General features: G+C 37.6%; 1 protein-coding gene across 3 annotated transcripts; it reads left to right on the forward strand.

The window, feature by feature from the left end:
• The first annotated feature begins 275 nt into the window (after positions 1–275).
• LOC137030326 (uncharacterized) lies at positions 276–11,885 on the forward strand. Of its 3 annotated transcripts, XM_067400564.1 has the most exons (4): positions 276–915; positions 6,426–6,495; positions 8,716–8,843; positions 8,994–11,885. In XM_067400564.1, exons 3-4 carry the CDS (start codon positions 8,725–8,727, stop codon positions 10,588–10,590), a joined length of 1,716 nt encoding a protein of 571 aa, XP_067256665.1. In that variant the 5' UTR covers positions 276–915; positions 6,426–6,495; positions 8,716–8,724; the 3' UTR covers positions 10,591–11,885. The 3 variants fall into 3 exon arrangements, with proteins under 3 accessions (XP_067256665.1, XP_067256668.1, XP_067256666.1); XM_067400567.1 differs by lacking the exon at positions 8,716–8,843; XM_067400565.1 differs by lacking the exon at positions 276–915 and having other exon boundaries at positions 5,920–6,495.
• The last annotated feature ends 3,688 nt before the right edge of the window (positions 11,886–15,573 follow it).

Here is a 15,573-nt window from a genome sequence, read left to right on the forward strand (position 1 = left end):
CTATAGTTGCAACAACCTGAGCAGTTATAGTTATGTTCTCTAGAAAACCTTGCTCATTTAAGATTGTGTATTTATTGCATATACAGTGCAAGAACATAATGTACTGTAAATGTAAAAAATGCACAGGTAATAAGTCAAAGATGTGCTTCCACTTGCTACACTTTCTTTCATGTATGGCCCTTTAATCACACCTGCACTCTCCGCCCAGATCTTGACATATAATGAACTGGTTTTACTAGGGTCATTTACATTCGTGCCAGCCGAGAGAGTGGTGAGTGGTGCTTCATGAGAAAAATTGGTTGTATTAGTTGTATAACTGTTTTATGGATTAGTATTGACATATACATGTGTTGAGAAGTATATAGTATGCACTGTTGTTCATGCCATTATTATGTGTGGTAAAAACCAGTTGTTCTCCTCCATTATAGAACATGGGTGAGTGTGATTGCTGAATCTGATGTGTTGCCAACAGGTTCAGACTATGTTTCAAATGTGTTATTGTATAACTGTTTATGTAGTTTATGAAAAGGGTAACATTTGAGGGGCTGTTGACACAACACTTTTTTCAACTAGAAACAGAAACTTTTTATGTGTTTGGCTTTTCATTTACACAACAGGGTTTGGGTTTCAAAGTGCAAGTTTTTTAATATGATACCATTACTGTATCCATGTGAACAAAAAAAATGGTTGAAAATGGAGACGTTATGCGCATGCGTATTATGTGCTCAGTCTAGGCGTGTACTGTATCTTCCATTTACAATGTTGTTGTGCAAACGTACACTTAGATTCGCACCAGCTGAGAGAGTGAATGGCTGCGAACATGGGCAAGTGTAACTGCCGAATCTGATCACTGCTGTTCAAAGTGTTGCCAACCGAATAAAAGTCTATCCTAAAGTGCAAACTGGAGTCTATCATGTGAGTTCTACACAACACAACGCAGAGGCAATCCTGTAACACATACAAGTTAAGCTGAAACCTTGCCATCTTTTGGCGCTTTTCCACTGCATGGGATGGCTCGGTACGGAACGGTACGGCTCACTTAAATAGTACCACCTCAGTTGAGGTTCCAAGAGTGCCATACCAATACTAAATATGATGTGTAAACACTGCAGATCACTGATTGGTCAGAGAGAATTGTCACTACAAGCGTCATTGAATTTGAAACACGAGAAACCAAACCCGCTAGATTTAAATAGTCAGTAACAGCAAGGTCCCTTTCAAGGAAAGTCTATTCACTCGGCGGCCATATTTGCAACGCCTCCAGGCAGCAATTTCAAGCATCCAAGACCAAAGTTTCATCTTAAATGACACACTATACATTATGCACTTATACACTACACTTATGCACTATGTACTCATCCTTGTAGTGCGTAAATTGCATAAGGTTATTAGGTTGTCATTTAATAACGGAGTCTGATCCCCCTCCCCCTCCACTATGTAATTAAAGCTGCGACAGTTGAGTGCATGAAGTGTCCAACATTCCACACTTAGTTTTTTCCATTAATTTAGTGCATCATCTGGGTATTTTAAGTGCACTTTGGAATTTCTGTATGAATGCACTACTCGCACTATTTGTGCTTAAAAACGTCATAGTGCGTAAGTATACAAATTGGGATGCACCTCAAGTCCTGTCTATTTGAATGGTGGAATCCTGAAATCTCAAAAGCTGCTTGGCGAACTCCCTATTAAATTACATATTTCAAATCAGCATCAAAATCTGACATGAGCCGTCCCATAAATGTTGTTTCTTATGCTAAAATAGCATTAACTCCCTCGGGTCGCCGGCGTGATCACCGCGTTTTTTTTCTAACCAGTGTGAAAGAGACTCAAAATACTCGGTCAATGTTGCACATACAATTAAGAGTTATACACCATTTTAATCTGTGGAATATCTTCTTTTATTTGTGTACACTCAGAGTAAAAACACAATGTTGTGCTTTTTGCAAAATAAAGAGAACTAACATGATGCGTGATCTCTCGTCTCCCTCTGAATGAAGTCCAATCTGATAGTTCTCAGAAAATGAACTGTAACTTAGTGAATACTAATCACAAAAAATGAGACTTCTGCCTAAAAAAACGTTGAAATGTCAGGTTTTAAATCGTGTAAGTCAAATCAAAAACAAAAATTCTGTGTTTATGTAATCTGTATGAAAAGAGACACATGTCAGAAGTCCGTGATTCAGCTCATTATCCGCTAATGCGGCCACGCCCACGGAGCCAGCGCTATTCAGACGCAAATACTGAGGCAATGCATGCATTCATCGTCTCAATCGTGTATTTATTGTCTTGAAAAGTGTTTATCTGGATGTTAACCCTCTGGGGTCTGAGGTTTTTTGGGGCCCTGGAGAAGTTTTGACATGCCCTGACATTTGTGCTTTTTTCAGTTGTTCATAAACATATTAATGTAAAAAGTGTCATTACACTGTATTCAGCACAAACTAGGCTACAATAATATGTAAGGAACATGTATGTACATGTTTGTATTTTTGAAGGAATAACATTTATGCGTGGTTATTGAAAAAACAAAAAACTTAAGTCACAGAAATAAAGCCAAAAAATATATATTAAATCTGTGTTCACAAGACTTCTGGGTATTGAAGTTTGTAGACTAGAGTTTTTGCTTCAAAATGAGGTAAAATTATCCTGCTTGCTTGTTCATATAAAACAATAGAGAGATTTAAATTTTCTAAAACATCTTTGGTCAAGAAACACAGTATGCGTGGAGGCGTGAATCATCATGAATAATGGGTGATTCTCACCTGAAAAGACAAAAGAATCGCATTAAGAGCTCTAATGACCTGCATAAATAATGAGCTCTTTCAGTCAGGTAGGCTGTGAAAAAAACCTCTGTTGATAATTGTCTCAAGCTCATCATGGAGTAAATCAAACATACAGAAAAAACAGCAATGCTGTGAAATATTATTACAATTTAAAATAATGGTATTCTATTATATTCTTTAAAATATAATGCATTTCTGTGATGCAAAGTGTCTGAACAGTTATGTTACCTCTATGGCATTTCATATAGGCTTTTAGCTTAAAAGCATGCACATTTGGAGAAATATTGATGGATTTTCATATGTTTATGTAAATTTTCTATACAGAGGAGTAATATTTATTCTGGATACTGTTTTCAATTCATACTTGCAGCCGGAGGGCGCTCTGTGCACCTTTAGTCCGTAAATTAATCTAAAGAAGAACAGGAACCAGGAACTAACGGCATGTCTTCTAGAGATCGCTAACCATGGCTTTAAAAAAGCTTATTTTTCAGGCTAGACGAGCCAATGCACATGTGCAGTCCTATGTGCGAGTCTCAAGGTTTCTATGGGAACCAGAGCTTCTAACGGCAGCTACAGTGACACAATGACTTTATCAATCAGCGATTGGCTCTTTTACTTAGAAGGCAGGATGTATTCCACCATATTGCACGTTGCAGTTTCTCCCAGAGATTGTATATTATAGGAAGATGAGAGGGTCTGTATCTCTTACCATTGGAGAAAGCGTGACGGCTAACTTAATCACGTGCGGCACCTCTCAGCCTATTGTGTAATGGCAGTGACATCAGTGCCCGCCGTTCAAAACTCCTTCCCTGCGTACCGCCACAGCCGGAGCGTTAGCATTAGTGCTTTTTTGGCTAAAGGTTGCAGGCTTGCCTTTCAGTGGCTTTTGGACAACATCTATTGTTCTATCTGTTAAGTGGTAATGCGCACATTTGCTGTTGGTAATGCCGTAAATGAATCCTACCTGTCGCAACATTCCCTAGTCTGTCTTCTCTTAAAAAAATAAATTTTTATCAAGCTAAAATTTATATATAGTTCCCAACAAAAGTATTGTTTAGTGTAAAACATGCTGAAGATTAGCGAACAGGCTGTTGATTAATTAAATGATTAGCTATTTCCTCACAAAAGCTGTTTAATCAGCATAGTGAAGCCTCTCATCCATTGACATCTATTAAAAAAAGCAGCCTCTGTTCTCCTGTTCTCTGCAGTGGAAAAGGAAACCTAAAGTGAAGCGAGCCGAGTAGTCCCATGTAGTGAAAAAGCACCAAATTGACTTGAACTGATGAATGTACGATGCAAACTGCTTAAATAACACTGAAATAAGAATGCGCGGTTTAGCTTTCAATTATGCATTAAAGTTGAGTGTGTAACGATAGCAACAGTAGGCGTCCGTTGCGTTTTCTTTCAGAATAGTCACTAGACAGTGGAGAAGAGAAAATGGTAGAATTTTATTTTACTACAATTTATCATTTTATTTTCTTAACATTTTTATCCTGGAGAGATGTGTTATAAAATGGTCGGTATAAATATTATCAAAGGGTTAAAGGGTTCACCCAAAAATGAAAACTAACCCTCATGTTGTTGCACACCTGTAAGACCTTTGTTCATCTTCGCAACACAAATTAAGATTTTTTTGATAAAATCTGATGGCTCAGTGAGGCCTCCATTAACAGCAAGATAATTAACACTTTCAGATGCCCAGAAAGCTACTAAAAACATATTTAAAACAGTTCATGTGACTACAGTGGTTCAACCTTAATGTTATGAAGCGACGAGAATACTTTTTGTGCGCCCAAAAAAAACAAAATAATGACTTTATTCAGCAATATCTAGTGATGGGCGATTTCAAAACACTGCTTCATGAAGCTTCGAAGCTTAATGAATCTTTTGTTTCGAATCAGTGGTTCGGAGCGTGTATCAAACTGCCAAAGTCATGTGATTTCGGTTAACAAGGCTTCGTTACGTCACAAGTGTTTTGAAATTTCAATGGTTCACCATTGGGGGGGGTATGACTTTGGCAGTTTGATACACGCTCCCAACCACTGATTCGAAACAAAAGATTCGTAAAGCTTCGAAGCTTCATGAAGCAGTGTTTTGAAATCGACCATCACTAGATATTGCTGAATAAAGTGGTTATTTAGGTTTTTTTGGTGCGCAAAAAGTATTCTCGTCGCTTCATAACATTAAGGTTGAACCACTGTAGTCACATGAATTGTTTTAAATATGTCTTTAGTAGCTTTCTGGGCACTGAAAGTGTTAATTATCTTACTGGCAATGCAGGCCTTTACTGAGCCATTGGATTTTATGAAAAATATCTTAATTTGTGTTCTGAAGATGAACGAAGGTCTTACGGGTGTGGAACGACATGAGGGTGAGTAATTAATGAATTTTCATTTTTGGGTGAACTAACTGACTTCAGTCTGACTTCATCAAGGTAAGGTTAGCTTCTGCAGTTGCTGTCGATGGGTAAAGTTTAGATGGTTAGTGGCCCAATTAGCACCCGCTGGAAGAAATCTTTACTACACCATCTGTCATTACTGGCCGTTTAGAAATAGTTGTGCTAATGAATTAAAGTTTCTAATGAAACTTTTTGTTGTATAATAATAATAATATATTTTATAAAAATCATTAGATATTTTAACTGAAAAAATAAAATAAATACTGGTTGAAAATAAGATTTGTTTTGCAGTGCACCAGAAATTAAACTTCTGTTTGCAAAGCACTCAACGTATTTTACCAAGTGGATCAAAGTTCCAGAACCTTTGTAGTCTTATCTGTAACGCAACCAAAAGCCACACACACACCCTATAATGAGTACAAAGGTTGCTTTCATCAAATATAAAAAACGCTTCTGTACATGAGTGAGATATCTCTAAGGATGAATATGATTTCATGTTGGCTGGGCACCTTCAAATGCACCTTCAGCACTTTTCTGAAGATTCTTAAAATAGCTATAATGATTTGTAAAATAAATAAATAAATAAATAAAATAAAAAAGCACATGATTGTTGCTGTTGGTTCTCAAATTTAAAAAAAAAAACATCATCAGTTTGACAACACGTGCTGCAAATACTCACAACGCACATATGATTAGGATGTTAAAATAAACAAAAAACTCACCTTTCAGGTCATTGAAAACACTACTGATGAGTAGACACTGAACAAAAAGCTTGTCCTAACCAGGTTCCTCAGTTGTTGGGGATCCCTTAAAACATTTCCGTTGTGTTCCGTGCTATTTGCAGCACTTTCTGTATTTGGTTGTGTTGTGAGTATCTCTTTTACATGTATTGTCAAACTGATGAAGATCTTTTCTTCCTTTGTTGGAGTTATTTCTATTTGCATGTGTTTTCTTTAGTTGCAGTGCACCTAACACCTTCACTAACTAAAACAGGTCCCCAGAAGAAAGTCTTCCCCTTTTACAAGAATAGGCTACTAGCTTAAGGCTTAATATCATTTAAATTGATGAGTTATAAAAAAAAATCTAAATTTGCTATATAACTATATAGACCAAAACCATTTTTTGTACCAGGCTGTAAACATATTTTTTTTCTGCTGTAAAGTTGGGCATTTTAACATGTAATACATTTTTACAATGACAAACCATCATACTCTGATGTAACTAATAAATTGTTTTGTTGTAATCAGACTGAAGAGTGACAGTGAAATTCATCTGTAAACTGGACACATTTAGTCGAACGATCACCATGAATTCCAGGTGAGTTGAAATTCACATGCTTTTACAGGAGGTTAAATTATTTACTTTTTAAAAATCAAATTAAAGATAATGAATTATGTTTGTCTACCCAGCAAACACAGAATATTACCCTAATGGTCACATATGCTTATTTATGTATTTTATGTAAGTTTTAGGAACATTCTCTGTAGGTTATTTTTTAGTAACCAAAGATTAGCCTTCCCAGAACATTGCAGGGAGTCTTTTTTTCATAGTTGTTTGGGTGGTACTAATGGGATAATCACTACTGACGTACCTACAGAAGTGCAGAAAAGATCATTGTTGTAAAGATCATAAAGATCATCATTTCCGCTGTAAAGATCATCAATTATTAAATTAGTTAATTTAATCTAAAAAGCAGTTCTGAAAAATCAATATCATCCAGCTCAGTTCTGTTCTCAAACAAAAGTGTCAGTACAGTCAGATCAATAATATTCCAGAATATTAAGTGTCCCCAACCAAGCAAGCCAAAGTAGACAGTGGGAAGGGACCCAAACTCCATCAGGTGACCGAATGGAGAAAAAACCTTGGGAGAAACCAGGCTCTTGGGGGACCAGTCCTCCTCTGCCAACAAACGAACAAGGTGTTATTATGATTTAGGATTCATCCCGCCAGTATGGATCCAAAGCTGGCCATAGGATCTGTGCAGAGGACCTGTCTGGTTCTTGTGATATTTGCTGAGGATCTTGTCATGTCGACAAGGCATTCAAGGGGGCATATTGGTTTGATTAAGTTTATGTTAATGATAATACTGCAGGTTAATAATATAGATTTTAATATATGACTTTTACATCATTCTCCCAGTATCAGTCCATTTCATGATGATATGCAGTGGGGGCTTGATTATACAGCGGATGTTCACACAGAACACATTTTTACAATCCACTACATTGTTTTTTCATTGTTTTTCCTATGCAAACATTCTAGATGAATGTGACCGTTATGCTCGCGGAGTCTTTTACAGAGTCTTGCGCATGATGCTGCATTGAAAAAACAAAACAAAATAAAAAGTGGTTCTCAAGTTAAAGGTGCAATATGTAGAATTATCTGTCCTAGAGGCCTATTCAAAACAAAGGCGTAGCTTGATGACGCCAAGTTTGAGTGCAGAATCTTGGGACATGTGGTCTTCACCTCACAGCCGGTGGAAAATAATCGGGATAGGACTCGGGAAGAAATCATGTTCATGGATTATTAATGTTACTGTATATTAATGTTACTGTAGTATGAAGCAGAGCAGGAGCGAGTGTTGTGGAGCTGAACGAGGAGCTGGAACGATTGCGTAACACACGCCTCACGAGCAACGGGACTTTTATTATGCCACAGTCGCCGGCGCCGCTTCCGCTTTTCCGGTCATGAGTATGAGGTAACACAGCTCTGTTTATCATATTAGATACATTTGAGTGTGTTGAAAATGTTATAACGTTACTCTGAGCGTTCGCTCTGCAGCTGCTGTGAGACTCTGTTACACACTGCAGTAAGATAGATTGATTTCAGGATATCATATTAAATGCTGGATGCTTGTGTTGATAAATGGCATGAAATTCATTTTAAAACATATTGTATGATGGAGAAAATGCTGTAATACTGTTACTTAAAATAAAGCTGCGTCTGATTATGCTATGTTAGCTACTTCACAAAATAGTGTTTTTCTCTGAGGCATGGTAAAGCATGGTACTCGCAAAAAATCTAGAAAATAAGATTTAAACTAAACGTGTTGAGCTATATAACAATAATTAGTTTTTCTGTCTATAAATATATCAAAAGTTATTCCCTTGTCTATTAAAACATGTAATATATTAAAGCGTCTTTGGTGTTTCCATGGTTTCTACAAAATAAAACCAGAAACCGAGGGGTAACGCGGTATGACGCGATTGACAGGCGACTCCTCACACGTCCCGGAGCCTTGGTTAAAATTGCAATTTTCTCATGATTTACAAATAGTTGCAAACATTTGGGATATTGTAAGTACTCAAGTGAACAAAATATATAACACTGGCCTAGTGGTTTTTGGATATTTTACTGCAAAATTCTTACATATTGCACCTTTAAAATAAGTTTTAAAAATGCGTCTCCTTGTCTTTTTTCATTCCACTGACCAGCATCTGTCAGTTTTAACTGCAAAAACGTATTCTGTGTGAATGGCCAATTCAAACAAATTGCGTTTTTTTGTTGTTGTCACACTGCTTTTGAAATGTTTTTCAGCATCTTGCAATGAGTGCCATATTTTTAAATTCAAATTTCAAAGAAGTTCAACTTTTAAATCAGCGCAAAGTGACGCTGTGCTCTTTTTTTTTTTTTTTTTTTGCCATTTGTGGACTGCTGACCTCAAGGTAAATATGAATGTTTTAAATGTCAACTGTAATTGGAGTAAAATATTGTTTCTTTAAATTATTATTCATGCATTTAACACAAAATGTCTGCATTTTGATGGGTGTTTGAACACGCAATTTCTGACACTTGGCTCCATCTTTATTTTACAGACAGCCAAGTCTTCCTCCACGCAGACCAATTCTGATTCATCAAGGTCCTCCAAAAAAATACCGGCTATATACTGAGAGAAGAATACTTGATGATAATGGAAAAGTCAGAAAATGGACATATGGGATAAGAGACACCAAGAAACAAAACAAAATTATTCTGCTGGTGGGAGAGACCGGCGTTGGTAAGACGACTCTCGTTAACACCATGGTCAACTACTTACTTCAGGTGAAGTTTGAAGATGAAAAATGGTACGAAATCACAGAAGAGGAAGCCGGAGACCAATCAGAATCACAAACCTCTGAAATCACCTTGTATGAGGTCTTTCCTGTAGAGAAATCTGTATCTCTCACAATCATTGATACTCCAGGATACGGAGACACTAGAGGACTGGAAAAGGATCTGGAAGTTGCTGCGAATTTATCTGTTCTGTTTCAGAGCAATGATGGAGTTCGTAAAGTCGACGCCGTGTGTTTTGTAACTCAAGCGTCTAAGTATCGTCTCTCAGACAGACAGCATTACGTTATCAGTTCCATTCTGTCTTTATTTGGAAAAGACATTGTGAACAACATTGTGTTTTTAATCACATACTCTGATGGTATGCCACCCAAAAACATCCTCGGTGCCATTAATAAAGCTAAAATCCCCTGCAGACGAGACAACGCAGGCCAGCCTGTTTATTTCTTATTCAACAATCGGCAGGCTGATGAGCGTCACAGTGAAGAACCTTACATGCTTGCTCAAAGAAGCGCATGGGAAGAAAGCATGAAAGGCATGAAGAAATTCTTTCAGTCTGTGAATGAGATGAACAGAAAAAGTTTGGAGTTGACTTCAGATGTCCTGATTGAGCGCATTCAATTTGAAGCATCCATCTGCAACTTACAGCTGAGAATTCAAGAGATGGAGCTGAAAAAGGCTGAAAAACTTCAGATTCAGGAGGCAATGATGCTCAACAAGGAGAAGGTTGAACAGTGTAAAAACTTTACCGTTACATTAAAAAAGACTGTGAAAGTGAAGGTGCCCATTGAAAGTGCATCATGGAAGGACAGGAAGGCAACGACCTGCACCATCTGTGAGGAAAACTGCCATGAGTTTGGCTGCTGGTGGGCTTCTAATCCCAGCAGATGTGAAGTCATGAAAAACGGCTACTGCACCGTGTGCACAGGGAACTGTCACCACAGCAAACATATCAAAGAAAACAAGAAATATGTCATCAGAAACTCAAACATAAAGATACAGTTTGACCAACTGATGAAAGAATACGAAAAAGCTCAAGAAGAGTCCAAGACGTTTTCGGCTATAAATGACAGACTTGACAAAGATCTCCAAGAGATCGAGGACCAAAAGTCAATTCTTCTGTTTAACGCTTACAGGACCATCAGGCATCTGTCTCAGATCGCATTAAAGCCAGACTCGGCGTTCACTCTTCAGCATCTCGACTTCTTCATTCCCAGAGTGAAGGAGGCTGGGAAAGTGAACTGGGTCAGAGAGCTGGAGGAAATGAAGAGAAACGCTGAAGCTGAGGAAGCAAACAAAGACGCTCTGAGTTACCTTCAAGCTGGTCTGGCAAAACTAGATCTTTTCTTTAGTGGGCAATGACTGCTTACAATGAGAAATCAATGCAGGTGACTCCCTGTAGATCTGAAAATAATGACATTCATTTAATCATAGTATCAAGTTCATTTTCATCCCTGCTTTTAGTGTTTATTCAAAACTAGACAAGCTTGGTAACATTTTAGTCTCCTGTTAATTCATAGTATTTTAAATTTCTGGGTACTAGATGGTAGCTTTAAAGGCATAATATGTAAGGATTTTTTATTAAAATAGCCAAAACCACCAGAACAATGTTATATATTTTGTTGATTTGTGTACTTATATTATGCTAAATGTTTCCAACAATGTTTAAATCCAGAGAAATCTCTAGTGTGTAATGGCCCGTGTCATTGTGCACATTATCCTCGATTTCCAGTTTCACTTCCGTAGAAACTATGGACACGCTTTAATATATTATGTGTTTTATTAGACAGGTGAGCAACTGTTTGGATACTTTTATCGACTTAAAGGGATAGTTCACCCAAAAATGAAAATTTGATGTTTATCTGCTTATCCCCAGCGCATCCAAGATGTAGGTGACTTTATTTCAGTAGAACACAAATGATGATTTTAAACTCCAACCGTTGCCGTCTGTCAGTCAAATAATGTGAGTGGATGGGAACTTCTGCTATAACAGTAAATAAAACTTGCATAGTCAAGTCCAAATTAAACCCTGCGGCTCGTGACAGCACATTGATGTCCTAAGACACGAAACGATCGGTTTGTACGAGAAACCGAACAGTATTTTACCTCTAATACACCACTATGTCCAACTGCGTTCAGCACTCGGTTAGTGAGGTCTGAACGCACTCTGACAACAGCAATGATGTCTCACGCGTATACTTTATTTATAGCGAGTGCCTCAGAGACAATGCTATTTTGCTACTAACATAGTATAATGAGAAAGATCTTTATTTGTAGTAACAATAATACAGCATTTTCTCTTCCATACAATATATTATAAAATGAACTGCATGCAGTTTAGCAATACAAGTCATCCAGCTTTTATTAATATGATATTCTAAAATTGATTTAGCTTACTGCAGTGTGCAACAAATGTCTCAAACCAGACACAGAGCTAACAAACAATGTAACTTTAGCATAATTTTCAACACACTCAAATGTATTTTTAGTATGACAGTTTTGACCAAGTAAAACAGCGCTTTGTTACCCCAAAATTTTAATTGTCAAATAAAGGGACCTGTATGAGTTGTAATTCACTTAGCACTTGAATGAAATAAAATAATTTGAATGTATGTGATCCAACGTAACTGTTACAAAGTTCACGGAAGAAGGGTTAGTTCACCCCAAAAAATTTCATGTCATTTATTACTCACCCTCATGTCGTTCCACACCCATAAGACCTTCCTTCATCTTTGGAACACAAATTAAGATATTTTTGATGAAATCTGAGTGATTCTGATCCACACATATGCAGCAACATCATTGCACCTTTTGACTTCCAGAAAGGGAGTTAAAAACATGGTTAAAATAGTCAACATGACTACAGTGGTTCAACCTTAATGTTATGAAGCGACGAGAATACTTTTTGTGCACAAAAACAAAACAAAAATAACGACTTTATTGAACAATTTCAACCGTTGTCATACGTAGTGAACTCAGTGCAGGCTTCCTTGCACTGAGTTACGTCCGAACGCCAACTCGGTATTAGCCGAAGCTGAACACGTGAGCAGCACAATGCTTACATGTGATGCTGACATAGGGTCCGGCCAATAATGAGCCAGCATTCGGAAGTCCTTATTTTTGTTTTTGCGCACAAAAAGTATTCTCGTCGCTTCATGACATTAATGTTGAACCACTGTATTCATGTAGACTATTTTAACATTGACATGTTTTTACTACCTTCAAAAGGTGTAATGACGGTACTGCCTATGTGTGGATCAGATACCCTCAGATTTCATCAAAAATATCTTAATTTGTGTTTCGAAGATAAACGAAGGTCTTACAGGTGTGGAACGACATGAGGGTGAGTAACTAATGATATAAATCTCATTTTTGGGTGAAATAACCCTTTAAACGTAAATTTAATCTAAAATAATAAGCATATAAGCATAATAAAAGCTCCGGAGCTCTTCCATAGGACTCGAGACCGGAGACAAGTTGTTGTCCAAAGTTCTGAAGTATGTCATGGAAAATTGGCCGATGGATGTGAATGAAAGTTTGAAAGCTTACCACTCTAGCAGACATGAATTGTCTACAGAGAGAGGATGTGTGCTCTGGGGGATAGACTGAGAAAACATTTTGCTGAAAGAACTGCATGAAGGTCATCAAGGGATCGTAAAGATGAAAGCTCTTTCCTGCAAGTATGTGAGGTGGTCTAAAGTGAATGTTGATCTGGAGTAGGTTAGCAGAGCCTGAGTCGTGCCAGATTGAACAACACGTCAGGTTCCTTTACACCCTTGCAAATTTGCTGGTCAAAGCTGGAAAAGACTGCATGGACTTTGCTTGTCCTTTTCTAGAACACATATGTATGATTGTGGATGCATATTTTAAGTGGCTGAAGGTGTTTAGAATGCCTTACCTCACTTTACAAGCTATCATCGCAAGACTGAGGAGGCTGTTTGTGGCATACAGACCGCCAGAGCACAAAATGGCATTCCCAGGTCATCCTGCTACCAAAGGCCTTGCAGAAGGGTATGTGCAGACATTTGAAAGTGGAATAAAGAAATATGCACACTTGACAATGGACTTGGAAGATAAGATCTCTCTTTTCCTGCAAAAGTTCTGTCATGACCAAGGATGAAGTGCAACACCACAGGAGGAGGGAACAAATAGGTTTCATGAGTGACAATAAAGCAAAAAGGACCAGTATCTTTCAACATTCAGGGATCAGTCGAGACTATGGGTTGTGGTGGATGAGCTTGTTAAAGAGACGGACTGCTCAGGGACTGGCAATCTGATTCAACCCTGTGCACCAGAAGAGGAGCAGTTCTTAAGCCTTCTCAAGAGGAGAGTGGAGGGGTTACAGGGGTGCCTCAGAGTCCACATCGCTCATCCAGAATTTGTAAACCACCAAAATGCTATGACCTATAAAACATGGAAATGACACCCTTGCAATAGCACCCCAATTTTGGACTGTTATGGTCTAAAGCAGTATTTCACTACTCCAAACTGCACTACAGGACAATCGCCAGCGGATCTATTTGTTAAATAGTTAGTTCACCCAAAAATTCTGTCATTTATTACTCACCCTCATGTTGTTCCACACCCGTAAGACCTTCATTCATCTTCAGAACACAAATTAAGATATTTTTGAGAAAATCCAGTGGCTCAGTGAGGCCTGCATTGCCAGCAAGATAATTAACACACCCAAAAAGCTACTAAAGACATATTTAAAGCAGTTCATGTGACTGCAGTGGTTCATCATTAATGTTATGAAGTGACGAGAATACTTTTTGTGTGCCAAAAAACAAAACTTTTTTTTTCAATTGATTTCAAAACAATTTCAAAACTCTGCTTCATGAAGCTTCGAAGCTTTACAAATCTTTTGTTTCGAATCAGTGGTTCGGAGCGTATCTCAAACTGCAATAGTCACATGATTTCATTAAACAAGGCTTTGTTACGTCAGAGGTGTTTCGAAATTCCAATGGTTCACCACTGGGGGGCGTGACTTTAGCACACACTTTGATACACGCTCCAAACCACTGATTCGAAACAAAAGATTCGTAACGCTTCGAAGCTTTATGTAGCAGTGTTTTGAAATCGCCATCAGATTTCATCAAAAATATCTTAAAGGTGCCCTAGAATTGACATTTTACAAGATGTAATATACGTCTCTGGTGTCCCCAGAATGTGTCTGTGAAGTTTCAGCTCAAAATACCCCACAGATTTTTTATTAACTGCCTATTTTGGGGTGGCATTCCTGCCCCCAAGCTCACGACTACAATAAACGTTGCATAAACAATACTGAAGTTCACAATATAACTCTCAACATGGATCTTTACAAACTGTTCGTGATGCAGCATATCAGATCACATAAGTATGGCATGAATTTTGTGGATGTTTGCTAACATTCAATTCTGAATAGTTTGATAGTGTGCTGCACGGCTAACGTGGCTAAAGCTACACACTGTTGGAGAGACTCGATAAGAATGCAGATGCGTTAAATAAAAAAATAATGCAGATGCTTTTATGAATTATACAGACTACAAGCGTTTTTGGGTTAAAAATTAAAATAACAACATGGCTCCATGAATACAGTAAGAAACATGATGAAACATAAATATGGTAACTTTAACCACATTTAACAGTACATTAGCAACATGCTAACGAAACATTTAGAAAGACAATTTACAAATATCACTAAATATATCATGATATCATGGATCATGAACAGTTATTATGCATCCTTCTGCCATTTTCGCTATTGTCATTGCTTGCATGCTTCACAATACCTGCAGAACGTCTGATGATTCGGCTATGCAGCTCCAGACGGTAAAACTGCCTTGCCTTGAACATGGGCTGGTATATGCAAATTTGGGGTGTACATATTAATGATCCCGACTGTTGCGTCACAGTCTGTGTTATGTTAAGATTCACCTGTTTTTCCATGGTGTTTTTCATGCACAAGCTTTACATATGGTGTTTGAAGCTCATGGTATATCATTTCCATCTACAGAACTCTTATTCAACTCTGCCAAGGTAAATTCCATTTTCAATTCTAGGGCACCTTTAATTTGAGTTCTGAAGATGAATGAAGGTCTTTCGGGTGTAGAACGACATGAGGGTGAGTAATTAATGACATAATTTTCATTTATGGGTGAACTAACCTTTTAATGTAGCCCAATTCACAAACAAATGGATTATTCATAAGAAAAATAACGACTTTATAAGAAAAAATAACGACTTTATTCAACAATTTCTTATCTTCCCTGTCATTTTCCTATGCTTTTTACTTTGCAGCACTTCCAGGTTCTACATCAGAACGGCGACTCAGTATTGGCCGATGCTGTTCACATATTTTTGTTT

Source organism: Chanodichthys erythropterus, chromosome 11 (genome assembly GCF_024489055.1).
Source record: "Chanodichthys erythropterus isolate Z2021 chromosome 11, ASM2448905v1, whole genome shotgun sequence".
NCBI classification, from domain to species: Eukaryota; Metazoa; Chordata; class Actinopteri; order Cypriniformes; family Xenocyprididae; genus Chanodichthys; species Chanodichthys erythropterus.